The following is a 14086-nucleotide window of genomic DNA, read 5'->3' as shown; positions in this document are numbered from 1 at the left end:
ACAATGCGGCAAACAAGTATTTCCACATTCCAACAATATCTTACTCTAGAGTTATAAACTATTACAAGCTCCAAAGGGCACCTGGGAAAAAGTATTACATATTAGCCAGCACAAAAGTACAATTTAAGGTGGTTGTATAGGCTGAATTTTTTTTCTTTTTACCTCCATGCATTCTATGCATGAAGGCAAAAAACCTTCAGTGTGCTGAAGTGGGCTCATCTGAGCCCCCTCCATTCAGTGATGTCCACTGGAGCCTCGGCTGTCCCGGGTCTCTCTCTTCTCATTGACAGACAGCAGTGGGAGCCATTGGCGACAAGGAGGAGAGCGGGGGGGGGGGGGGGGGGGGGGGGGGCTCGAGCTCTGTGCATCTTATGGACACATAGCGGGGTTTGGGAGCAAGCAGGCACCGGTGGCCCCATGGCAATCAGCTTACTATTGGGGGCACTGGTCAAGGAGGAGGAGCCAAGAGCGCCGGCAGGGTCCAGAGAAGAGGAGTATTGGGGCTGCTCTGAGCAAAACCATTGCACAGAGCAGATAACTATAACGTTTGTCCTTTTCTGAAGAAACAAATTTTTATCATCACTTTCAGGGCCGGTTGCCACTGGTGCAATGTCCGACATCAGATGCGAGTGCAAATCACATGGGATCTCTGTGCACACAGATAGTATGGTTAAATTCACATCTCATTCGAACCAAACTTGCACAGGACCCTTTTTTTTGGCCTACAGCAGAATTGGACCCCATGGGTGTTCATACCCATGTGATCCAATTCCTGTCTGAATTTGCAGTTCGCACTGCAATATGCAAACTGATTTGGGGGTGCCATTAACTTAATTGACACTCCCAATAGTTTGCATAGGGCAGTGTGAACTGCTGCCAGGAGACATGCGATGCAGGAACCCGCAGTGGATAGCAGGGTTCCCGCATCGCTGCAGTGTGAACCGAGCCATAACTACAAAGTAAACTAAAACGAGCACAAAAGGGATGCCAAGTACGATTTTACTTGGAAGGAAGTATAAAATGTACAATTTCTAGATGATAAAAAAAAAACATGCACAGAAGAAATCGTGCTTTAGATTTATGACCATTGTTAGCACATTTTATTGTACAATTGGATAATCTAGTAATACATTTCTTCTGTAGCAAAAGCTTAGAGAAGATAAAATGTCCTTTTCTTTAATGGTCCCCAACCTTTACGGACATCATCTTCTACCAGTCTTCAGCCAGCTTCATTGGCCAGTCATCCCAGCACACAGAGACCATGCCAGTGATGTAAGCTGAGGAGAATGCTGCGACTAGACAGGTAGGTGTATTTTCTTGCAGAAAAGCCATTGTATGTCTCTTCTGCAATAAAGAGCCTGCCTACTTATAGTTTATGAAAAAATGTTGTATGTTTTCACATTTGGATAGTGTGGGAAAGGATTAGGCCACCTGTCAGGCCTTACTACTATTGCAGGGACAAACTTTTCACCAGACAGGAAGTGAAGGAAACCAACAAACGTAAACTCTGCAAAAAAAAAAAAAAAAAAGTAGTTTGTATAAAAATAGACACTGTATTTTTATACAAAATAAGTCCGAATTAAGGGCTTTTGTGAAAAATGTCTGCTCCGCAATACAAAAAAAAAAAAAACAAAAAAAAAAAAAAACACCTACCTGCACATTTGTAGTCTTTAGCAGGTAATTAAACTGCACATGTAGCAGTTTACTTGACTAGCACAGTCCCTGTGTGCCAGGATGACTGATTTCTGCACAGGAGATTGGTCATCTTCATTGGCCAACACGTGGTGACATAAGACGAAAAACCTAGACGAAGCCAGGCAGGAGATGCTGGCAAGGGACCAGGGACTTCGGACTGTTAGAAAGCAGGTAAGTATATTGAGTTTAGTTCTGCTTTAATGAAAGTTAAAGTGCACCTAGGTGACAGTCAGTGCCTTTGTCTCGCACAGAAATCAGCCTTCAGCTAAAGGTCAAAGAAGCAGTGCATGGTGAGAAACACGTATGCATTTCTAAATTTTCCTCACACATTTTCCAAATACCAAATCAAAAATCAATCTCTTGTGGTGTGGATTTTTTTACCGATTTGAGCATGGCATGTCACATGACCAGAAGCATGTCACAAGCAGGAAGTGTCTGCAGACAATGCACAGCGAAGAGTGGAATTAGCAGAGGCTGTGCGAGAATAGGGACTTTATAGAGGAAAAGAGGGCAGGCTGTGCAGCTTTATAAGGTGCACTGACAGAAGAGGAGGATCTTGCACTAGGAGCACTGGCTGAGAAGATCATTTATTAGGAAAAAACAAAACACTGAATAAGACTGGTCAACTTTAGGGGGCAACCATTTTGGTCTGAATGTAGGTAAAGATTATAAGTGTTTTGTATGAACTCTACTTGTGAAAGGGTCTTAGGTATCAAACAATTTGTGGAGATGTCCAAGCAGCTCTGCAACTAGAACTCACGCCTGTACTGGAGATACAACCAAACATTGTGCTGGTCAGAGGCAACCTAAATGAACAAAAAAATTTGAAAAGTGCTAAGAGAAGAGGGATACGAAGCCCACAATGTCTTCACTGGAGACAGAATGGAGCCCATATCTATCAGCGTTTGGACATTTTTCTTTGGGAATCTCATACATGCTCCCTGGTGTTGCGGACACCCTTTCCATGACAGTTGGGGGACAGGGAGTGTGGGGCAGCTGGTTGGAGCGGCTTCGGTTCCATCTAAACACCCCTCCCCCTGAAAGACCAGTTTCCATCAATTTTATTACATTTTTTGTTAATTTTCAGTTTGCACTGTCTCCCTGCCATGCCACAGACGCCACATAGCTGAAGGCCCCTTTCACGCGGGCTGTCCGACCAGGTTCGTCTCAGTTTTTTGGGCAGGCCTGATCAGATCCTCCAGTCTCCTCTATGGAGTGGTGGATGAAAGCGGACACATGTCAGCTGACACCATCACCATACGATCCTGTCAGCCACAAACAGATAAACGGTGGTCCTATTTTTCAGATCAGATGGAAACACACACAGACAGGACGTCCATTTCCATCCGATTGACCCATATAGTAGAGCGAGATTGTGTCCATGTTCGCTCTGCATAGTGGAGAGAACACGGAACTGTCATCTGCCTACTCAGCGGGGATCAGCAGTGAGATTCCCCACTGAGAAAGCGGATCCTTAGAGGACGTGCCCATGTGAAAGGGGCCTAAAGTCATAAAAAAAAAAACACACATCAATTGCGATAAGTTACATATCGCCGCTCACAAACTGGCTCCTAACTTTTTTAGCTCTCTCCTAGACTCAAAACAAATTTGCCAAGCCCTGTCTTATATACCCCCATATCCCTCTATAAAGAGTACCTATCACTGCCTATTACTGTCACAAGGCATGATTGCATAAAGTTTGAAAAAAAAAAAAAAAAGAAAAAAATAAATAAACGGTACCCATTTTTTTTTAAACTTTGTTGAGTACTGCTCCAGACACCATGATTGTTTACGATTATGCAGACTTTTGCAAGTATATTGATCACATTCCAAATTCAATGGCAGCCTGGCATAATGTTATACCCCTGGATTTGATATGGTCAACACCCAATACCAACCAGATTGGTTAAAGCGTTTGTTAATCCCCCCCCCCCCCAAAAAAAAAAAAAAAAAAAAAAAAACACAAAACACAGATTATGTTCCTTTAAAGCATGTTACACAGCACAGTGCTGGTGTTGTGTATTTGGCACCCTGTAACACCTGGCTGATCCTGCCTGGCTATACTCCCCCACAGTAAACTGACCACAGTGTATGATGGCCAATGAGCCCTGACACCACAGTCCATTTACAAGATTCCGACACCCGCAGCCTACTCTTCTGAGTCTGTCTCCTCTCCCCCTCCCCTCTCCATGTGTCAGCACCATCCCCCCCCCGTCATATTTCATAAAAAACAAACAAAAAACAGACAAACATACATCTGCGCTGTAATATACCAAAAAAGGTAATTGTGCCTTTGTTATGAAAAAAAATATGCTCATCTGTATCTATAACAGCACAGCTCCCTGGCGCTCAGGTGACGCAGCTCTCTCTCCTCTCCAGCTAATACCAGCGATAGAGCTTGGCCCCGCCCACTGGAACTGAGTTGGAAGGGGAGGAAACCCAGAGTCAGGATGAGCGATGGGAGCCGCACTGATATAGAGAAGCATATTTTTCAGCCAACACAGGCACACTTATTGGTATATTACAGTGCAGGTGAGATGATTTTATATAAGTGTGTTAACAACCACTTTAACTTTTCACAGCCATCAAGATGCCGGCTTGGGTAATCAGATGCATGTTTGGAAAGACGTTTTAGTATTTTCTTGCATGTTACATCTCTCGTTGATGTGCCATTGGGAACCACTTTTCAAAAGACTAAGAACTAGCTTGCCATTTTATTTAGGTGATGACAGTGTAAAAGAATAGAGACACTTTACCTCTAAATTCATTGCATGCATTCAACGTATGAGCATTTAAGGCTGGGTTCACACCATTGCTGCGTGTGGCTCACAGCGTTCCCGTTCACAATTCCAGCCCGAATTTTTGCCTAAATTCAGACCTTAAATGGATCAAAAGATGCACAGGTCTCCTGTGCAAATTTGCATCAGAGCCGCAGGGGAGATATGTGAACCAGCTCCATATTATAATTATACAGGATTTATATAGCGGCAGCAGTTTAAGCAGAGCTTTACAATAAGGCCCCTTTCACACTGGGGCGGTGCGGGCTTTGGCGGTAAAGCGCCGCTTTAGCGTCTTAGCGGTATGCGGCCGCTAGCGGGCAGTTTTAACTCCCGCTAGCAGCCGAAAAAGGGTTAAAAACGCCCTCAACGCGCCGCTGCAGCGGCGCTTTGCCAGCGGTATAGCCGTGCTGCCCCATTGATTTTCAATGGGCAGGAGAGCTTAAGGAGCGGTGAATACACCGCTCCTTCACTGCTCCAAAGATGCGGCTAGCAGGACTTTTTTCACCGTCCTGCCAGCACACCGCTCCAGTGTGAAAGCCCTTCTGGCTTTCACACTGGAGTGAAAGAGGCCAGTTTTTCAGGCACCATTTTTGGCGTTGTAGCGCCTGAAAACCGCCCCAGTGTGAAAGGGGCCTAAAAGGGAGACAATACAGTTAAAGTAAAATAAAATACAATAGTTAAGAGGGCCCTGCTCAGAAGAGCTTACAATATAATAGGGAGGAGCAGATGGTACATAAGGTTGCAACTGTGGGGAATGAGCTGATGGAAGTGGTAAGAGATTAGTTGGAGGCTTGATAGGCTTCCTTGAAGAGATGAGTTGGAGATAGCCGGACAGGTTGAGGTAGGGAGTCTCAGAGAATGGGAGAGGCTCTGGAGAAATCCTGGAGAAGAGCATGGAAGGAGGAGATGAGGAGCTTGAGAGTAGGAGGTCTTGGGAGGAGTGGACGATGGTTTGGGTGATATTTGGAGACAAGATTGGTGACGTAGCTCGGGGCGAAGTTGTGAATGGTTTTGTATGTTGTGGTTGATATTTTGAATTTAATTCGCTGGGCGATTGAGAGCCAGTGTAGGGATAGGAGAAGAGAGTTGGCAGATACTGAAGGGTTGGTAAGGTGGATAAGCTTGGCAGCAGCATTTATGATAGACTGAAGGGATAGCTTATGGAGAGGCGGGCCAATAATCAGGAAGTTGCAAAAGTCAAGGCGAGAGATGGGAGTGAATGAGGAGCTTGGTGGATTAATTTGTTAAAAAGGGGCATATTTTAGAGATGTTACTGAGGTGAATGCTACAAACTTGACAATTGGGTTTGAGGCTGAAAGGACAGGTCAGAGTCTAGGATTACACCTAGTACCATGGCATGAGGGGAAGGAATGATTGTTGCATTGTTGATTTTGATGGAAAAGTCAAGGAGAGAGGCACAGGCAGGGGGGAATATTATTAGCTCTGTGTTAGAGATTTAAGGAAGTCGTGTGACATCCATGTTGATAGGTCAGTTATTAATGCGAGAGAAAACAGAAGGAGTGAGGTGAGGAGTAGACAGATGGATCTGGGTGTCATTGGCATATAAATGGTATTGGAAGCCATGGACGGTTATTAAGTGACCAAGGGAGGAGGTGTAGATAGAGAAGAAAATGGGTCCAAGAACAGAGCCTTGGGGGACCCCAACAGAAAGGGTCAATGGAGAGGAGGAGACAGTTGTAGGCAACACTGAAGGAGCGCTGTGATAGGTAGGAGAACCAGGATAGAGGAGAATCTTGGAGGCCAAGGGAACGGAGTTTACTGACAAGGAGTGGGTGGTCAACAGTATCAAAGGCTGCAGAGAGGTCAAGTAGTAGGAGTATGGAGCAGTGGCTGTTTGTTTTAGCAGTTAGAAAATCGTTAGTGAGTTTTAGCAAGACCGTTTCCATGGACTGCTGCGAAAGCCAGACTAAGGGTTCAAGGTTATTTTCACGGAGGTAGGAGCCAAGACTGTTGTAGACTAAGCATTCTAGAAGTTTAGAGGTGAATGGGAGCAATGAGATGGTTTTTAAGTTTTTGGTTGGTGGGGTCCAGTGAGGGCTTTTTAAGTATAAGAGTGACCTGCGCATGCTTTAGAGGGGAGGGGAAGGTGCCAACAGAGAGAGAGAACATAGGATAGAAGAGGGTGTATTAGTATTAGTTGTAAGGGAACAGGATCCAGGGGACAATTAGTTAGGTGGGCATCTGAGGAAAGTTTTGTAACCTCTTCAGAAGTAGCCAGTTCAAAAGAGAAGAGTGTTGACTGTGCTGTTAGGCAAGGTATGTTGGGTGGGGAAGATGTACGCACAGTGGAGGAGTCCTCACGAATTGCATCAATCTAGTCTTTAAAGTTAGTGGGTAGAGGAGGTGGGGGGGACAAAGCAGAGAGTTAAAGGTTTGATAAAACCTGATGAGGACTGGATGACAAGATATTAAAAAGAGACAAAGTAGGCTTGCTTGGCAGCATAGAGGCAGGAATTGTATTTGTAATCGTTCAAGAGCACGGCAATGTCTCTTGAGATTTCTAGTGTTGTCAGTTTTTCAGGGTTGTAACAGTCAGAGCCTGATTCTGCGTGTAGTTTGAGGAACAAGTGCATCCAGTGATGAGAGTGAACTGTTGTAGACCGAGTCGTGACCAGGTCAGAGATTATATCATATAGGTGGTCAGTAGCATACCATAGAGAGACGGTCAAAATCTCCCGCTATCGCAAATTGGATGCGGGGGCAAATCACATCCAATTCGCAAATGTGTGAACCCAGCCTAAAATTTGCATTTATAAGGAATATGGAACACAAGGAGAAAAACTAACAGCCTTACCCCACTCAGTGCCATCACCCGCACTTCTTGATTCTCCTCCATCAGTATCATCTGATACCAAAAAATCAAACTCCTTCAATGCCTCTTCTGTGTCCCGGTCTTCATTGGGATCAGGCATAACTCTTCTCCTTACAATCTACAAAAAATATGCAATAATGGCACTATATTAAAAAGAAAATTAATATGTCAAACATGACGCAAAAATATGTATATACTTTTATCAATGTTGGTTAAGGTCTTAAAACATACTTCTATATAGAGTTTGTAATTCTATGTAAAAGAGAGCAGCACATTTTCCTAGATATACTGACTGTGCTTTATTCATTGCAGTGCATCAGATTGATTGTACTTTGCAGATCATTTAATGAAAAACATTAGAAAAGCTCAGACAGAAGGAAAATAAAAAAAAATATATGCAACTTATCCAGCAACTGACTTTACCTCACAACTTCTGCTGCCTATTGAAAACTGGAGCTTTGCAGACTACAGAAAAATCCCAATAAAGTTTGCTACCACAGTCTGAGAGCACCAGATAAAGCCTTCATTTCAAAAGGTATTTTGAAAAGAAAATTCTTACACGTTTGTGTGTACAAGAACATTGGTATTTCATTTGTTCTCCCTTTTGTACCGTTAAAGTATAACTAAAGACATTTTTTTTTAGTTTTGGAATACCCCATTTGGATCGCCCGATTTGCATTTGAAGTGGGATATTACATGTAGATTAATGGAGGCGTTACCTCCCTCTTACGCTAAAACACAGCCTGGAGGGGAAATCCACCCACACCTTGTTATTTCCAAAAAATAATAAAGATCTCATTTTAAATATAGATTTGTATGACAATTTAAAACTGTTTGATATTTATTTTTACTCCATATTCCAAAGGTAGTTTTTTTTGGGGGGTGGGGGGGGGTATTTTGAACATGTGACCAGCAGTAGAGGACAAGAAGCTCCTGCTTATATTTTCATGCAGACAGGCTGGGTGAGAGCTGGGTCATGTGACAGCTGTATATCATTTAGGAAAAAGGTAATTAGAGGTTTAATTAAATTACAATGCCATCATCCATATGCTGAAATAGAAGGGACAATATAAATGAAACTGTTTGTGTTTAGTATCACTTTAAACTGAGAAGGTAAGGGGAGGAGGGTAAGCACCGCTTGATAGAAAATGTATAATCATTGTTTTACATTTTACCAATTTACAATGCTTTTCAGCTTGCCATTTTGGCTGGATACAGAAAATAAAAAAAATCTATATTTGGTATTTTAAAATGAAAGTGGCCAATATAAGTAATGCTTTTTTACACCCCATTCAGGTTTACATGCTTGAAGTTAAGGTGGCTCACCGTTGCAGCATCAATCACAGTCTTGTCTCTGCCATCATTTTCTTCATCATCCTCTTCATCGCTAAACTCAGCTGCAGCATTTTCCAGAAATTTAAAGGTCTCGAGAACAGAAGCAGAGTCTGTCATATCTGGTTTCCTATTTTCAGATGAAAATAACAAAAAAGTCTAATTGGCAATGTTAACAATACAATACCTTTCATCTGAGTCATTCAAAAAAAAAATCAAAAATTGATACATCATGACTTTATCAAAAAAAAAAAAAAAAAAGAAACCAGAGGCTGGCAATGTTACTAATGTATTCCTAAACAAATCAAATCATTATTCATTATTTTTTAAAACACGTGTGCGTGGTATACTGTAGAGTGAAAATAGCTAACCTTGGCATTAGATGTGGGAGGGAGGGAACACAAAGCATTATTGCTTAGGAAGGATTGATTTACAAGTATATTTATGAAGGACAACATTCTACCACACTTCTTGCGATTTTTATGTGACTGAAAAGTAGATGCCAATCAAATGAACCTTTAATTATGGTTTGTCAAGTCCTCTTCAGTCTCCTACCTAGCTAGGCTCGATTCCCACCTTCAGCTCAGCAACTGCAATCACTTAAATAAAAGATTATAAGGAAAATGAATCCAAGGAGCTTGGACTAGAGATTTATTGACAATATTAGGAGAATACTGAAGAGGAATAAGAGGCGCCTAGCTAGGATAGCCTAACAAAGTGTGCAGGGCAAAAAAACAAAAAAAACATGAAGAATTAAAGAATGCATTCCACCTAACCAAGTTTGTTTAGTACCATTTATCTTTGATACTGCGCACCCAATCATATTTTTTGTTAGTCCTATATATTAGAAAACAGATTCACAACTGTGTTAACATAGTTGGTATTGTGACAACCTGAACAAAAATACCAAACAGATTCGCTGCAATGCATAAAGTATTTGCACCATTAAAATGCAATTAAACTAATCCACTAATACCATAATCCACTGCAACCTGTATGAGGCAAAAAGCTTTCTAAGCAAATTTGAGCAGAAACATGGATCTTAAAACAAGTCTATCCAACAGGTCAGTAAAGACACACTTTACAATATACAGGTTCAACAACTTATTCATGACCAGCGATTTGGTAGCTTAGTTGCCCAGACCAAGTTTAACAGTATTGGCATGTGTCAGCTAACTGGACAGCAACATTGTTACTATAACTTTTGCATTTGAAGATATAAAATTTGTTTTGCTGTCAAAAAGGTGCAACAAACGCAGGCTGATGTGTGAATGCGAGTAGTGCCTAGTAAATATCAATGCCCCAAAGCAATATGAAGTACTATTTTTGGTAAAATAAAGTTAATCAGGCACCACTGTGCCTTTATCATAAAGAACCTATAAAGGACTGACAGAAGTTCTAACCTTCCCTAAGCGAACAACCATAAAATACTGTCACATTTTACAGCCATCAGTGGCTCCATTAGGCTGGATTCACACCTATGCATTTTTTGTGCTTTTTGCACTACACGTGTTCCATAGGAAACCATGTTAAATGGACTGTAGTGCAAATCTGCAAAATGCAAAAAGCACTAACTGCATAGGTGTGAATCCAGCCTAAGAGGGATCCCTTCACTTCCTGCCTAGACAAAAGTTTTTCTCCAGGTCAAAAAGTGAAGTAAAAGTTTCTAACAGGAACAAGTTTTTTTGTATTTTTTTCCTGTTGCAGATATTCTGAACTTAATGTCTGCTAAAACATTGTCCCTACCAGAAAGTGAGGCAAATATCTCTCTCTCTCGAATATACATGTATATATACATACATACATATACACACACACACACACACACATCTAAAAAAAAATATAACAATTAGGGTATAGGTAATTGCCATGTAATAGTCTTGCAAGGGGTATATTTGTAAAGAAACGCATATGACATTCAATAAATATTCACTGCAGGTGAATCTTATGGGTTTTAAATGGCAAAAAAGGTGTATAACCTGTGAATATCACATTCTCTGCTTTATAAATATGGCTTTTATCTACTCTCTTTCTAGTAAACAGTTACAGCCACCTTTACTGCACAATAAATCAGCTGGAAAAAAGTTTAGTATTCTAGTTTAGTTTGCAACCTTATGAATATTGTAGAGCATTGACAGTTTCGTTTCCAATTGAATAAACGTGGCTTATGTTTTTTCTCACTTTAAACATTTCTGTAATGATCTCAGCACACCTGAGAATCACGAGATAAAAAGTTAACTGGATTCATATCAGTGCATAATAAAACAAAAATGGATTTACGATTTCTAGTCTGTTCATTTTTGCCATATCAGTTTCTCTCCCCAACTTGCTGGTGCAGTTAGTTTGATTAAAATAAAAGTAGTATATTTGAAAGTGAACTATAACTTACCCTATGATGAGAGGATTGGGAAGCTCGGTCTCTGTGCCATTGACCATTGAGTCTTGATTTGTATCTGTAAGTCTGTCTGAAGAATCAGCAGAAAGGCCTAACAAAGCACGAACCCGCTTTGATTTCACTTCCAATATGGTGTCTGTGTAGCCGACCTCTTGCAAATACCTACAGAGAAGCAAGGCTTGTATAATAATCTATATAGATTTTCATTGTAAAAGATCACAATCGTGCCAAACCTTCCAGCAGCACTTTAAATGTACACAATGATGAGACATAGTGCAGTACTGTATTGGGCTAATAAACCATCTGCTACCAGTTACAAGGGTTGTCTGTACCAGCCTCTACAGTCACTGGACAAAGGAAAGTAGTAACTGGTACAATTCTTTATTCACTGGATGACGGGCAAAGGAGAGGGGGAAAAAAAAAAAAAAAAGACAGAAATACACTTGGACGTATACAAAAAAATGGTAGCGAAGATTCCATGAACAAAAACCAAGAGAAAAAACGGGGGGGAAACAAAAGAAAAAAAACAAACACAAAATGAACTTTTTAGGGCAGTCATCTCAGTCGAATATAAACACTTACTGCCTTAGTAACTGTCGACTCTGTTTCCATATAAACTGGCTGTTCTGTGGTGGTGGTTGGACGTCCGCCTCATTTGTTTCATCTAACAAGAAAAGAACATGAATTCTGAACGTCTGATTTCAAAGTACGAAGACCTGTCAACAACTAGTACTGTATCCGTTTTTGTTTCTCATCTGATTAGTTGAGAGCATAAGAGCATCTTTACAATAAAAGACAGGAAGACCCCAATAAACTCTGCCTACTAGAAGGTATTAAAATCAATTTTTCCAGATGAACCAGATGGCATCCACAGACACAAAAGTTCTGCCTCTTATTCTTTTCATGTAGGATGCAAAGTGCAGAAAACTTTGGTTGCTGACTGTGCACATCATTTCATAAACTCATAGATGAGGGTGATAGGGGGAGAAGGAGAACATAATACAGTGGGTGCAGATCTGTGGATCTCTGACCCTTAGCCAAAAGTGCTCCTATGATGGGGTCATAAAGATCTGTGTCAATGGGCTTTGGGCTGGTTTCGAAGGGCTAACGCTCATTTCAGGTGCATTCTTTTTGCATTTGAGATGGGCTGGAGATGCTTCTGAGCTCATTCACAGACAAGTGCATTTTACTACCTCCCAGGCTGCATTTACAGTCTCCTCCAAATTCCCTTTTTGCTGCTGTGATACAGCATTCTATTAGAGCAGGGATATGCAATTAGCGGACCTCCAGCTGTTGCCAAACTACAAGTCCCATAATGCCTCTGCCTCTGGGTGTCATGCTTGTGGCTGTTTGAGTCTTGCTATGGCTCATGGGACTTGTAGTTCTGCAACAGCTGGAGGTCCACTAATTGCATATCCCTGTATTAAAGGCTACATTCATTCCCCATGGTCCCACTCTATGTAGGAATGTGCCCAGTGCACACGACTGCAACCAATGCGCACTGCATATTCAACAGATGTGAGGAGGGAAAAGGAGAGTTTTAGGAATTTACCGAAGATGTTCCAAAAGAGCACAAAATACACAAGAAGAAACAATTTTGTGAAAAATCGATTATAAGTGCTGTAGTGGATGCGTATAAATTTATTTTGGAAAATAAGGATGTTATTTAGTGTCACTTTAAAATAGGTCTAATTTAACAAAACTGTGGATGGTGAAACGTAATAAAAGAATCACAACAGATTAGAAACCGTCAAATCAGATTTCTTTTTGTGCAGGTAACTGTACAACAGCACTCTATTCAAGGCAGATTACTTAGCGTATCAGGACTTTTAGGAAATGGTGTTAAACAATCTAGCTTTCTAAGGCCTCTTTCAAACAGGCACATCCAAGTGTACATCTGTGTAAGGTCCCTTTCATACATATGGACCGTTCGTTCATTTTTTTTATCCATCCGTTGACAGATGAAAAACTGATAACAATGCATGTCTATGTAAAGACAGACAACAGATGATCATCTATTTTCATCCGTTTCCGCCAACATCCATTTTTCTGAACGGATGAAAGCCCTGTTTTTTCATCCGTCAAAAAAAGACGATCGAGTGAAAAACGGATGTAAACTGACAAGTGGACGGTTTTTCATTTGTTTTTGCATTGGTTATTAGGGGCAACATAATAGCGCCGGGAAGGTGCGGTCATTCAGTCCTGCCACTAAAGGGGCAGGGTAACCGGGTGATGTCACTGGGTGACTCCGCCGCCCCTTTGTTCAATTTAATGGTGGAATGACAGCTCCTTCCCGGCGTCATTAAGTATAGAAGAAAAAGAGCCGACAACTAAGCCGACAATGACAGTTAGCATCCGCAAGTGAGGGAGCCTGTCTGTACATCTCTTCTCCTGTCCTCTGCCACAACCTCTCACCCCAAAAAATGGCAACCCCAGAATAAAAAGAAAAAAGCCGACAGTTACAGTCAGCGCTGGCAAGTGAGGGAGCCTGAATGTACAGACTCCCTCACTAAACATACTGCTCTTCTCCTGTCCCTTTCCTTGCACACACTGCCATTGTTGTTATACGGTGGCAGGTCGGCTCTCCTGCGATTGCCTATTACAGAGGCAGAACTGGGAAATTCCTCTGTAAACAAGGCGATTCCACGTTCCAACAGGTGACATGAGAGGGATTTACTATTCCCAGTGATTGGGAACAGTATTCTCTCATGTTCTAGTAAACCTTTCCTCCCTACAGTTAGAACACACCCAGGGAACACATTTAACCCCTTGATCGCATCCTAGTGGTAACCCCTTCCCTGCCAGTGACATTTACGTGGTAATCAGTGGCTATTTATAGCACTGATCACTGTATAAATGTCAATGGTCACAAAAAATTAACAGTGTCTGATTTGTCCACCGCAATGTCGCAGTCCCGGAAAAAAAAAAGTCACTGTTAGTAAAAATAAATAATAAATAAAAATGCCATAAATCTATCCTCCATTTTGTAGATGCTATAACATTTGTGCAAACCAATCAATATAACCCTAGTGTGATTTTTTTTTTACCAAA

At 41.5% G+C, this 14086-nt stretch overlaps 1 protein-coding gene across 3 annotated transcripts in view; it reads right to left on the bottom strand.

Moving 5' to 3' along the window:
- STRN (striatin) overlaps nt 1-14086 on the bottom strand; it is a 175694-nt gene that overhangs the window by 84605 nt on the left and 77003 nt on the right. For all 3 annotated transcript variants that reach the window (XM_077486360.1, XM_077486362.1, XM_077486361.1), the window contains exons 4-7: nt 11618-11699; nt 11030-11197; nt 8635-8770; nt 7291-7426 (exon numbers count right to left, since the gene is read on the bottom strand). In XM_077486360.1, the coding sequence (XP_077342486.1) occupies nt 7291-7426; nt 8635-8770; nt 11030-11197; nt 11618-11699 (522 nt within the window). The remainder of the gene's footprint in view (nt 1-7290; nt 7427-8634; nt 8771-11029; nt 11198-11617; nt 11700-14086) is intronic.

The sequence above is a fragment of the Lithobates pipiens genome, unplaced genomic scaffold (assembly GCF_037356315.1).
Source record: "Lithobates pipiens isolate NorthernLeopardFrog02 unplaced genomic scaffold, aLitPip1_a1.2 Scaffold_18, whole genome shotgun sequence".
Classification (NCBI taxonomy): domain Eukaryota; kingdom Metazoa; phylum Chordata; class Amphibia; order Anura; family Ranidae; genus Lithobates; species Lithobates pipiens.
This window is presented reverse-complemented; position numbering and strand designations above follow the sequence as displayed.